This window comes from Rhipicephalus sanguineus, chromosome 3 (genome assembly GCF_013339695.2).
Source record: "Rhipicephalus sanguineus isolate Rsan-2018 chromosome 3, BIME_Rsan_1.4, whole genome shotgun sequence".
In the NCBI taxonomy this organism is placed as follows: domain Eukaryota; kingdom Metazoa; phylum Arthropoda; class Arachnida; order Ixodida; family Ixodidae; genus Rhipicephalus; species Rhipicephalus sanguineus.
Window position 1 is genome coordinate 25,848,302 of NC_051178.1, and position 14,171 is coordinate 25,862,472.

Below are 14,171 nucleotides of genomic sequence, written 5' to 3' on the forward strand. Positions count from 1 at the left end.
CTATCTATCTATCTATCTATCTATCTATCTATCTATCTATCTATCTATCTATCTATCTATCTATCTATCTATCTGCCTACGACTTTGTGCTCTCCTGGCCGTTTCGTTAATCGGATGTATACCAAAATTGGTGTGTCATAACATGGCCTTATTACGAACATAAATGACAGGTCATATGAAAATCATGACACGCATGTCATGAACAGCTAGATTTACATTCCATGACCTTAGGCTCTTGCGGCCGTTCCGTTAATTTAATGTACACCAAAATTGGTACGGCGTGACAAGAATTCATGACGAACATAATGACAGGTCCTAACATGCAAATCATGACGCGCATGTCATGTGCAGCATGATTTACATGACATGGTCTCGGGGCGCTCGCGGCCGTTTAAATGAAGGGATATATACGAAAACTGGTATGACGAGACATTTCTCTATGACGAACATAACAAACGCGTGGTAACATGAAAATCATGACATGCATGTCATGTATGACATGATTTACATGCCACGCTCATGGCGCACTCGCGGTCGTTTCGCTAGATTGATATACACCAAAATTGGTATTGTGCTGTGTGACTGTATGAAGAACATGAATAAACAGGTGGTAGCATGAAAACCATGACATTTATGACATGTATGTCATGATTTACATGCCACGCTCATGGTGCATTTGCGGCCGTTTCGCTTGCCTGATATAGACCAAACTTGGTATTGCGCGACGCGACCGTATGACGAACGTAAGTGAGAGGTGGTAACATGAAAATCGTGACATGCAAGTCATGTACAACCTGATTTACATGCCACGTTCATGGTGCGCTAGCGGCCGTTTCAGTAGATTGATATACACCTAAATTGGTATTGCGCGAAGTGACTGTATGAAGAACATGAATAACAGTTGGTAAGATGAAAACCATGACATGCATGTCATGTATGTCATGATTTACATGCCACGCTCATGATGCAGTCGCGGCCGCTTTGCTAGCTTGATGTACACCAAAGTTGGTATTGCGCGCAGCGACTGTATGCCAAACGTAAATGAGACGTGGTTACATGAAAATCATGACATGCATGACTTTTACGACATTATTTACATGTCATGCTAATGGCGCACTCGTGGCCGTTTCGCTTGCTTGATATCTACCAAAATTGGTATTGTGCTATGTGACTGTATGAAGAACATGAATAACAAGTGGTAGCACGAAAACCATGACATCCATGACATGTATGTCATGATTTACATGCCACGCTCATGGTGCATTTGCGGCCGTTTCGCTTGCATGATATAGACCAAAATTCGTATTGCGCGACACGACCGTATGACGAACGTAAATGAGAGGTGGTAACATGAAAATCATGACATGCATGACATGTACGACAAGATTTACATGTCATGCTCATGGCGCATTCGTGGCCGTTTCGCTTGCATGATATACACCAAAATTGGTATTGCGCGACGCGACTGCATGACATGCAGGTCATGTACGACATGATTTGCAAGCCACACTCATGATACATTCGCGGCCGTTTTCCTAGCTTAATATATACCAAAATTGGTATTGCGCGATGCGACATTATGACGAACATGAATAACATGTAGTAACATGAAAACCGTGACATGATGTCATGTATGTCATGATTTACATGCCGCGCTCATGGTGCATTCGCGGCCGTTTCGCTAGCTTGATATACACCAAAATTGGTATTGCGCGATGTGACTGTATGACGAACATAAATGAGAGGTCTTAACATGAGAAACATGTTATGCATGTCATGTACGGTATGATTTACATGCCACTGTCATGGTGCGCTTCCGGCCGTTTTGTTAACTGGATATATACCAAAATTGTTATGGCATGACACGAGTGCGTGATGAACATAAGCGACAGGTCATGCATTGTATATACCAGAATATGCGTTTCATTGGCGTGGTGTATACTAGATTGTGCATGCATGCGTGCATGGCAAATATGCGATATATGGTGGACTAGATGCCATGGCATGAATGATTTCATTTGGCTCAAAGACAAACAAGGCGATGTATGCAGCTCTTTGCTGGCTGCTTCGCATTACATCGATGCCCACAATGCGTGGGATCTGCCGAATTTTTTAGCGATACGAACGCAGCAGAAATGTGGAAGACGAGTTATTGTATGCATGATAATCGAATCGCATATTTGAATTCTTCCAATATTCGAAGTTATCGAATATTCGAAACTTTTCGAATACACGATTTTCGAATCGAATACGAATATTTCGAATGTAATATTGGACGAATATTCGAAACTTTCGAATATTCGCACACCCCTAGTTTTTGTGCGTCCTCGCCGGCTCCATATTTTAACGCGAAATCGTTAAGGAGCTCGTTTTGCAGAAATGTCGGTGTCGGGGAGGCTAGCAATTGAGAAGGCGATGCGCACGGGGCCCGATTACGCTACCGCGTTCTACTCTTGAAGGCGAAGCTCAAGCGCATTCCAAGTTTTTTCGGTAAATTGGCGAGAAAGATGGCGTCACATAAGGAAAATTACCAGCGTGATATATTTTGTACAACGCGGAATCTATAATTTTTGATAACGCGAACTCAATGAGTTAAGTATAATTTATTTCAACGAATGATGGGACTTACCCTATATGCCATCAATTCAGATTTAGGTTGTTGCAGCGGCCGCTAAAGGCCCGTGTGCTTACATTTAGGTGCACGTTACAAAACCCCAGGTGGTCGAAGTTTCACGTTGTCTTTTTTGAGAACAGCAGAAAAGTAGCTGGGACAGTGCGCGGAAAGATTGAAGACACGGCGTCTCGTAACAACACTGGCCGTTTCTGTTTGTCAAGGAGAACTTCGCCACCAAGCTCGCCATAATAGCGCCGCCTGTCTATGTCACTGTCCGAGAAGTGCTTATCACAAACATAGTCACGAGGAGTCAGCTGTCGGTCTTTTCTTGGTATGGCGCGAGCCTACGCTTCCAACCTCACTGGGTCACTAGGAACTAGGAACCTTGCAGGACGCGTACCCACTGCTGCAGTTCGGCACGAAACATTTCCGCCCCATCCTGAAGAAGCACTGGTCGAAATCTGCAAAGCACTCTCCTTTGTCGCGGCGTGAAAAGCGCGCGCAAAAGTCGAGGAGTCGGCGCCGCCGGCGCAACGCGCGGAAGCCACTGAGGGCGCTAAAGAGAAAGAAACCAGCAAATCGCGAAGGGAACTTTCCCTCCCAAGGCCACCTACGCATGCGCGCGCACAGCATACGAGCGAGGAGCGAGGGGCGCGTGCATGCGGCGGCAAACGTCGTCTGCTCAGGGGCCATTACTAGCAGTTCGTTTCAAGCGCTGTGCGACCTATACGCCTTGTGCAGCGCCTATAGAGGTAGAGTCACTGGAAAATTTCAGAGTACCGCAAAGGTAGGCTGCACGCGGGCAACATTGGGCGGCGGCGGCCATTTCCCTTCCGGTCCGTCCGGCGCGTTGGTAGTACACTGTAGCGTTGGTAGCGTGTGTCGAGAAGTGACCGATCTTTTCGCCTCGATGCCGTGTTACGCTCGGCGTAACTGCGATATGTGTGTGTGTGTTTCTTCAAAAGGATATCAGAAGTAATTTCGAGTCATCCACAGTCATGAATCGACTGCGCGGTAAGCGGCGTAGCTAATGAAACGTGCGGCGAATGTTGCCATGTGCTCGCGAGCTCTCTTCGTGGCTTCATCGGTCTCTTTTCGTTTCACGGCCGGTTGTGTTCGCAAGGTCCGAAGCTGTATAGTTGCATTAGCGTAATGACCGTACGAGATGCCCTTTACTTCGACACTTGGTGAATGTTGAGGGTTTGCGCTAGCTTTGCAGTCGGTGTTCAGGTTCACTTCATTCCGCATTCGAGAACATTATCGAACATCGAGAACATTCAGCATTGCGTCCTTCGACTGATCGCTGACGCATACCTTACTTGCGCACCCTGTTCAGCTGGGTGTTATCTGTAATAGAAGTGGTGTGTGTACGGTAAGTGGAAGTTGTGCGTGAAGTATTTATCTCGGTTCGGAACGCCAGCAGCCGAACGCACGGGCGAATCGGCGTGCGGTAGGTAAGGTGCATCTTATTTTGCGAATACGTTGTCATTTCCTAACAGATGCGTGGGAAATAGGCCATTAAAAATGATTGACGTCATTACTCAGTTGTTTCATTTCATATTTCTTGTCTCCTTGATATTCCCAACGTTGCAGTGCATTTGCAAATATTTTGCTATGTTCCGACAAAGTTCTTTTTTTTTTGGCGTTGCAGCGCGTAAACAGCTGGGGTTCGGTTTCATCATTGCTTTTAATTTCAACTTTTTTTTCGTAATGAACTCTTGTTAAAACTTCCTCGGCGCAGTGCTTTGTGTTATTTTGATCAGAAATAGCGCATCCCGAAAATTTTTAACGCGCATGCTACTGCAGCACAGTCATGTATACAGATCTAGGGCTCGCATGAAATCGATTCCCTCAGTGCGTAAGAGGATAAGCCGTTTTTTTTTTAACACGAAAGTGTTTTATGCCGGGGTCCACCAAGTACATCCGTCACGGATATGACGTTGATAAAATGGACGCCAACGGGTGAGAAAGAAGAAAGCCAAGAAAAAGATACACCGCTGGGAATCGAACCCACGACGTTGCGGCCGCGACGGCAAGCGCCCGACCCTCTACCGACTAAGCCAACTCGGGAGATGCTAGGCACAGCGCGAACGCGCCTTATATCTTTCACACCTTCTCTTTCGCGGCGGGCGGAGCGGGGCGGTGCCGCCGTCTGTGAGAGGTGAAAAGAAGTAATGCTTCACGATCGACACTTACTAGCGCTTACTCCGAGATTGCACGTGATATCGGAGGTCATGGTTAAAGCGTCTCGATACCAGAGAGGTAGACTGGCCGCGCTGGCGTCGCCGAGGCACCCTTGATGCAGTTACGTTCTTTGCCTTTGGATTCGTGTTAGCGTGCGTCGGCTCATCGGAGTAGTGCAGCTTCCACGTGCACGAACGGCATTTCTCTGCCGCCGACTGCTTCAATTGCGAGAGCACCGACTAACAAAACTGCTGCAATATGCGTTGCAGAAAGGACGCGATTTCGACGGGCGAATGTCGTGCCTTGGTGGAGCGAGAGCAGCGCCTGCGAGAAAGAGGCCAGCGGGATGCACGCGTTTGCGGCTCAGGCTACGAACCTCTACCTCCCGCGTTGCTGAAGTGCAGTGTGTGTTATGTATGCATGAGAACAGGCGTCGGCTACCCATTACTAGAAAGCGCACACCGTGCCGTTTCTCTCCTTAATTGACCACGCTTTGAAGAAGTGCATACCGGGTACCAATGTTGATTATGAACTTGTTGATATCATCCTTACGCGCGATGCACGATTCGCTGTGTCCAAATATATGTTCACACCGTCAGCTACCTCAACGGTTTAATCATGATCATGGGCGTTAGTCGTCGCGATAGAGACATGCTGTCAACATGGGTGCATCCACGTCAAACGGTTTCGACGGGCGAATGTCGTGCCTTGGTGGAGAGAGAGCAGCGCCTGCGAGACAGAGGCCAGCGGGACGCACGCGTTTGCGGCTCAGGCTACGAACCTCTACCTCCCGCGTTGCTGAAGTGCAGTGTGTGTTATGTATGCATGAGCACAGGCGTCGGCTACCCATTACTAGAAAGCGCACACCGTGCCGTTTCTCTCCTTAATTGACGACGCTTTGAAGAAGTGCATACCGGGTACCAATGTTGATTATGAACTTGTTGATATCATCCTTACGCGCGATGCACGATTCGCTGTGTCCAAATATATGTTCACACCGTCAGCTACCTCAACGGTTTAATCATGATCATGGGCGTTAGTCGTCGCGATAGAGACATGCTGTCAACATGGGTGCATCCACGTCAAACGGTGCTATAGCTGCCAAACACGAATAGACATTGTACAAGCTCTCATATATCATAAGCACTACTTCTGTGAAGACACGTTTCACTTTCGTGTTATACCGATTCCTATGACGGAGGGATCAGCCATGTTTTTTTTTTTTTTTTTTTTGCTGTGACCATTTTTCACGCACTAAACAGTATTGTAAGGGTACGCTCGGCGCAATGCAGCATTAGCAATATTTAAAAAATATGACATACGTTTAATAACATTGCCTTATACCAAGTTTATCAACAGAGTTCCATGCTTCAGTTTTGCGCAGTGGCAAATGATCATGCGACAGTTGCCTTCAAGGTATAGAGTAAACAGTTAATATTTTAATAAGTCTTCGATTTCGCTCTCGTGCGTGACATCACGTGACATGCACAATCTGTTCAACAGATCGAGATATAAACAGCCGAGCAAATAGAAAGATATGTAGTATGTAGTTTTCAATATTGCTGAACATAGCGAACCGAAAGGTGAAGTATCCTGTTGCATGAGAGCTTTTCCAGCAATGTTTGTGTAGTTCACAGCAGAAAGGAGTGTTCTTCGAGGGGGGCGAATTCATTCCGCGGCCAACTATGCAGACACGTACAGCGACGCTCTTTGACGTTAATGTTTCCCACACGGAATGCAAAAATATACGAAATTCCCGGAGTAGCTCACCAGAAACATTCGGTTACTGGTGAGCTACTCTCTGGCATCTGCATGACCCGTTTAAAAAAGCGACGAAGTACTTCTAGGGACCGTGGTACTGCTAAATGTCCGGACGCGTCCGGCCGCGCTCGGCATTCAACGCGCCTGCACCCAAAGCGCTTGGAAGGGATATGGCGGCGAGAGGTCATGTGATGCAAGTAAGCCAATCGCGTCGGCGGCGGCGCGCGGAAAACAGATGCGATACTCTGAAATTTTTCTAGTGACTCTATATAGAGGCGCCACTGACAGCCACCTAGCGGGCGCCGCCGAGAGTACGTGCGGGAAGCCGAGCAGACGACAGCGCTTTGCACAGCCTTGCTGCGAGGAGAATGAAGTTCGCGGCTGCTATTTCCCCTTCGTGCGGGTGCCAGACAACTAATTCTGCACTGGCAGCTGCAGGAAAGGCGCGGGCCTCTACGAAAGTGGACTTGTGCACGATGTTTGCCACGAACGAGCGCTTAACTAAGCGCACGTCGCCGATTTCGAACGACGGCATGACAGCCTGGCGCCGACAGTTCGTGCGTGACAGAGCGCGCGCATCGAAAAAACAAGTATTAAAAGGCGCCGGGAGCGCGCCCGCGCGCCCGCGCGCCTCTTACCCTCTCCGCAGAAGACGCCACCGACACAGCCAACGAACGCGAACGATCGGGATATTCGAGAAAGCAAAGCCGAGCTGCCGAGCCAGCGGCGCCGTCTGATTCCGCAGACGAATCGGTGAGAGGATCTTGCCCTTTCCCTAGCTATCGCTGTGCTACGCACAGACGAATCATACGCACCTTCCCGAACCCAGGCGCGAGCCGATACAGGCAATGCAAGCGCAGCAAGCGCGGGGGGGCAGAGTCAGTCAGTGAGGAGTTAGTCGGCGAAGAAGTTATCTCGTTCTAGTGATAGCATCGTTCGCTCGACCGCAGAAGACGTGTTGTTTGATGATCTAGTGCTGTGAGTTAAGTATAAAGAGATGACAGTGACAAGTTTTGAAGAGGGTCGCCGAGAAGACATGTGATGACCGACTGCGGAGGAGAACGAACGCCCGCGTGCAGTGAATCGTCATGCCGGTGAATATCAAAGGTGCGTCGCGCAGACCTGCGTAACAAGATCCAGCTATGAGGTGCAGCTCGTGGTGAACATCCGCTTTGTTTTGTTTACAAAGGTTTCGCCTCAATCACTTGTTCTTTCTGAAGTGAACCGTTGCTGTATTTCTGTTTCTGTAAATAATAAATATAGAACTTAGCTTGTAATAGCGCGGTACATGTACCGCGCTAGTACAAGCTAAGTTCATGGATGACCAAGTCGCCCGAACTACAACACTTCTGAAATATAGAACGTTTGAGCGAAGTGCCCTGCACGGCGGTCGAACCGAACCAACGCATGCTCAGGCTGATAACTTTGGTCGTCTACCAGTGTCAACATGACCGAGTGCATCCAGCGAGCACCGATATGACAGAGCGAAAGCATTAGAACAAGAAGCGAGGTGTTAACCCGCACAATGACGAAGCGGCTCGTCTTTGCCAACGAACAGCGGCGATCCATTGCTTCCGTCGCTCTTGCTCAGGAGGCCTTGCGGTAGGTGAGTAAAACCGTGTTCCCGGCGCGTTTTTTTTAGGTGTTTGAGCACTCCACTCCACAGCAATTGTTATTCGACATCCCTTGAAGTCTCGGCCACCGCACATACGACGAACGTTGCTTATTTCACTACGGAAACGTGAACAACGCGGAAACACACGTACAACGACGTAGGAAACCACGGCGGCCGTCTGCTTGCTTTCCGGAGAGCAATGATTGAGTTCGCCGCCTATGGCGCTTCCGTCGGCGCGCACTAGGCATATAATTCTGGCAGTATCGATTAGTCATCATCATCATCAGCCTGTCTACGCCCACTGCAGGGCAAAGGCCTCTCCCATGTTATCATCATCAGCCTGTCCACGCCCACTGCAGGGCAAAGGCCTCTCCCATGTTCCGCCAATCAACCCGGTCCTGTGCTTTCTGCTGCCACGTTATACCTACAAACTTCTTAATCTCATCTACCCACCTAATTTTCTGTCTCCCTCTCACGCGTTTGCCATCTCTTGGAATCCAGTCAGTTATCCTTAATGACCACCGGTTATCCTGCCGACGTGCTACGTGCGTCGTCCTCAATTTAAGTTGAACCCTCTTTGTAAGTCTCCAGGTTTCTGCTCCGTAGGTAAGTACCGGTAAGATGCAGCTGTTATATACCTTCCTCTTGAGAGATAGTGGTAGACTACCATTCATGATTTGATAATGATTGCTGAGTATCGATTAGTAACGGCAGCTAAAATATCTGTCATATCTACCGATTGATGTTACAGACAGAAATTGATGATTGATGTTACAGACGAACAACAGCCTTGCACAGCCTTGTTCAGTATAGTTTATGCGCTACAGACAGTGGGTACGTGCTAAGCAGCTCCTAGCACAGCATAGCCATGCATAGCAAGGCCATTGCCATAGCATAGCATGGCATGGCATAGCCATAGTATAGCAAGGGGGTGGCAAAGGAGAGTGAGGGTGAGGAGCAGTGATGTAGTATCCGCCACAGAAAGCGGGTATGTGCTAAGCAGCTCCTAGCACAGCATAGCCATGCATAGCAAGGCCATTGCCATAGCATAGCATGGCATGGCATAGCCATAGTAGAGCAAGGGGGTGGCAAAGGAGAGTGAGGGTGAGGAGCAGTGATGTAGTATCCGCCACAGACAGTGGGTACGTGCTAAGCAGCTCCTAGCACAGCATAGCCATGCATAGCAAGGCCATTGCCATAGCATAGCATGGCATGGCATAGCCATAGTATAGCAAGGGGGTGGCAAAGGAGAGTGAGGGTGAGGAGCAGTGATGTAGTACCCGCCACAGACAGTGGGTACGTGCTAAGCAGCTCCTAGCACAGCATAGCCATGCATAGCAAGGCCATTGCCATAGCATAGCATGGCATGGCATAGCCATAGTATAGCAAGGGGGTGGCAAAGGAGAGTGAGGGTGAGGAGCAGTGATGTAGTATCCGCCACAGACAGTGGGTACGTGCTAAGCAGCTCCTAGCACAGCATAGCCATGCATAGCAAGGCCATTGCCGTAGCATAGCATGGCATGGCATAGCCATAGTATAGCAAGGGGGTGGCAAAGGAGAGTGAGGGTGAGGAGCAGTGATGTAGTACCCGCCACAGACAGTGGGTACGTGCTAAGCAGCTCCTAGCACAGCATAGCCATGCATAGCAAGGCCATTGCCATAGCATAGCATGGCATGGCATAGCCATAGTATAGCAAGGGGGTGGCAAAGGAGAGTGAGGGTGAGGAGCAGTGATGTAGTATCCGCCACAGACAGTGGGTACGTGCTAAGCAGCTCCTAGCACAGCATAGCCATGCATAGCAAGGCCATTGCCATAGCATAGCATGGCATGGCATAGCCATAGTATAGCAAGGGGGTGGCAAAGGAGAGTGAGGGTGAGGAGCAGTGATGTAGTACCCGCCACAGACAGTGGGTACGTGCTAAGCAGCTCCTAGCACAGCATAGCCATGCATAGCAAGGCCATTGCCATAGCATAGCATGGCATGGCATAGCCATAGTATAGCAAGGGGGTGGCAAAGGAGAGTGAGGTTGAGGAGCAGTGATGTAGTATCCGCCACAGAAAGCGGGTATGTGCTAAGCAGCTCCTGGCATAGAGCAAGTGAGAAGGTAAACCATAGCATAGCCATGTATAGAGTATAGTATAGCAAGAGGTGGGAAAGAGAAGTGGGGCTCAGGTGGAGTGATGATAGGGTTAGGTGCAGGGAGGGAGGCCAATATAGAAAGAGATGGAAGAAAGATGAAGAAAGAAATCGCCAAGTGGTTGCGCTTGCTCGCTAGCTCCGCTGTTTACTCAGGTTTCACAAGCGTGGAACTGGAACACAACATAAATACGAAAAAAAAGAAGCTACGTGATGCAAGGTGTGTGAATGAAAGAAACTGTATCGCCAGTGCGCAGTCAGAATAAGCTCGGTAAGGTTTAACCACGACGGTATACAGCATCGCACTCGAGACTTATAGCAATGAAAAGTATGTTTGCGCTGCGTGTCTGTAACGCCACGGCGAGGAAGACCAATAACGACATTTATGATCAGTGTTGCATACTTTATATTAGTGGCTTTTTTGGTATTCATAAAGAATATTTAGGATTCCGCCTCACTGAAGACGCATTTGCAACGTTTCTTTCAAACTCGTTCGACGCGTTGCCTTTACAGCCCATTGTTGTTGCAGTGAAACCACTCTGCATTTTTCGGATTAAGCCTGAGGGCTGCCTTACACAGTGATGGCACGAACCGAATAAAAAAAGGAAAAAGGCAATAAAAGCTTGCCTTATATAATGAAAATGCCGGTAATGCGGGTGGAACATCCGTAAACGTTCGTTGGTTGTAAACTGAAGTGTGCTTAATACAGCACCAGCTGTTATAGGCTCAATCCAATAGCCTGTTCTTGTGTCGATGTTGTCCTCAACCGCTATGTGTAGAAATGGCATTTGATAACTGCGAGTTATTTACGGGAACGAAACCGAGCGCCTTTTGTCAACGCGAAGCGACTCATGCGCGGTAGTAGCAACCTTAGCCCAAGCATCGGCCTCGCTCATAGCACCCATCCATATGAAAAATAGCTTTGTGACGCGCGCGTGCCTCGCCTGGTTGTAACACCGCGTTCCCCGCTTACGCTCGCACTGAGAGAAGTTGCGGCCGGGCTACAGGGGAGACACGACGCGCGTTGCGTTTCCGTCTAATCCGGCCGTGGTGTTCAATAAGTCTTTAACATGCCGCTGAATGGCGACCTTAGCCCAATTTCTGTGTCCGATCAGCGACGCCCTTCTGGCTGTCTCACCGCTTTTTCTGATTACGCTCTCACCGTTAACTACTACAGCTACCACAAGGGTTTCTTTAATCATTGTAATCATTGCTCATGGACGTTAGTCGTCGGGATAAAGATGCACCGCCAAGCGTCAACGTGGGTGCATCCCTGTTAAACGGTGCTATAGCTGCCAAGCACCAATAGACATTGTGCAAGCTCTCTTATACCAATGTACAGTAAACATTCAACTACTTCTGTAAGGACACGTTTTACTTTCATGTTATAGCGATTCCTGTGACGGAGGGATCAACCATGTTTTTGAGTCTCTCATCCCTACCAAGTGTAGCTGATAACATGCCGCACTACATGCAATATATCTGTGTTGAGCCTTTCTACAGCCACGATATCATAAAGACATCTTTATTCATGGTTCATCGACATTCCAGCGTAAATTGACATGGCGCTATTTGGCCAGATTTGGCCCTTGCGCCACCAAACACCGATACGTAATCATTTAAGCACTAATCTAATATTCTAACTTTTCAATTTCATTCATGCGGATTATGCTGGAGCTCTTCTTGACACGTCCGGCAATGCCTTACTTTTTGCCCAGGTTCACCGGCGGTGTGACGCGAAACACATTCCTCATGCAGCTATTGGCCGACCTGCTGCAGGAACCCATTATCTGCTCTTCACAGCGCGACAGCAGTGCTCTTGGCGCTGCTTACCTCGCTGGCCTCGCTGTCGGTGAGTCTATGCAAGAGACTTTATGAAATACCTTATTACATAATAGGCTTGAAAACCAACATGCATGCTTGTTCGTGCTCTGGTATTGCCGTAGTGGAAGTTCTCATGAGCTGTCAAGAAAGAAGCTTTAACTACCATACGGGAAGCTTTCCTGAGGAATGTGTGCTTTGCAACAGATGCAACACATTTCCTTTGCATAACCGTATTTGTCAGCATGCTGTCGCATTTGTTCTTTATTATCACTGTTTTCTACATCTGCCTAAGGACTATTTCCGATTTCCACTAACTGCGCTGAATCGAGAATCGATTTCAATAAGTATTTAGTCCCTACAAGCTTTCAATTCCAGTTGCTCATGACGTCATTAAGGCGAAATTCTCGTATGTCTCGTGCGAAGGTAGCCTTGAGAGAAAAGCAGCCGTTGACTTGAAAATGACGGTGTTTCGATCCGATTCGGCGTCACTCTGCAAAACGCTGGCGTAAGGGAGTACGGCCTCTCCATCGAGCGAAGCGGTTTTCATGCTGCTGGTCGCCAACGCTAAGTAAGGGGTGAGAGCATAGCACGCACACATGTGGGTCGTGTACTTATCTCTTATATCTGTAAGTCAAAGTGCGCATTTGATTTTGGAGGCACGTAGCCACCCCTCCGGCTCTCTTCTCCGGACGGGGCTTTTACTCTCTGCTTGAGGAGCTATCGACGGCAGCCCTCGCACGTGGGGCAATATTAAATGTGAAGCATTTCTTAGCGAACATCCATCCATCCGTCCGTCCGCCTACGTCTGGGCGCTCTCCTGGTTGTCCCCATAACTTGTAATGTACCAAAATAGGCATAGAGAACATGATTCACTGGTCATGACATGAATAACGCAAAACGCCTGTCGCATACGTCATGAAATCCTTTCCCTTAGTCACGTGTGGCATATGCCCGCACACCACAGTTTATGTTATGCGGGTATGTGCCACACTTGGTTCACAGTTTCAATCAACACAGGAACCGCGAGCATACACCTTGAAACACAAGACAAGTTAAGGAGCTCAAGGCACAACTCCCCTACAAGACGCTTGACTGTCATCCACTCGTCCACGTGGTCCGCCAGAATGACGCAGTGTTCTCTTCATTTCTTATGAGGCTAGGCGATGGCCTCATGCTGACCGAGGATGACGTCAGATTGATTGAAAGCCGCTTTGTGACGCGCGAAGAAGCCGCCGCTTAGTGCTCTGACGGCATACGGCTATACTACAGCAATGCGGATGTCGACCGCTATAACGCAGGTTCCCTCGATGCTGCGGACAACGTGTTATGTCATCCCGCACGCCATAACATAACTGGCTATAAGAACAAGCAGGTACACAGGGATGCCCAGTCCAAGGTGGCCAAGATGAACGCCGGTGACAAGGGTGGCCTGCCGGCCTTCATTAGCCTGAGCATCGGCAATCCGTACATGATTACGGCCAACATCGACGTAAGCGGTGGCCTCGTTAATGGAAACATGGGTATCTTGTGGTACATTGAGCGTGACGAACACGGCAACCTCGTTCGACCGTGGTTTGAATTTTCATTGTCCACGGTAGGTACTGTCGTGCCAGCCAGGACGAAGCACATCACTACCGCACATCCCTAAATAGAATTGAAATGGGTGTCCGTGGTAATGCGAACAACCACAACGACGATATTGCCACGCCCACTTCTTGTTTTCTTTTGATGTTTTTTGGGTTTGACCACGGTTATCAACGCTCGAGGCTGTCCGTGAAGCAGTGTTCGAGAAGCTTCTCGATTGTAGTAGATCGTTTTGTTAAGATTTCGCGCCGCACGCGAATGTTCCAGCTTTATCGAGAGATAACGCCGCCACCAGCGATATCGCTGGAAAGTTCGATAGCGCCTGTATAAAAGCCGACGCACTTGACCGCTTGTCAGTTGATCGACGGTCGACGCTCTGTACGCCGCTATCAGTGTATTGCTGTAGTTTGATTTTCAGTTTCCCGGCCACAAGTTCGGCCAAATAAACAGT

The 14,171-nt window shown here is 48.7% G+C and overlaps 1 protein-coding gene across 1 annotated transcript in view; it reads left to right on the forward strand.

Moving 5' to 3' along the window:
* The window catches only part of LOC119386509 (putative glycerol kinase 5), a 177,157-nt gene that overhangs the window by 143,061 nt on the left and 19,925 nt on the right, over positions 1-14,171 (forward strand). The window contains exon 16 of the mRNA XM_037653776.2: positions 12,031-12,164. Within this exon, the coding sequence (XP_037509704.1) occupies positions 12,031-12,164 (134 nt within the window). The remainder of the gene's footprint in view (positions 1-12,030; positions 12,165-14,171) is intronic.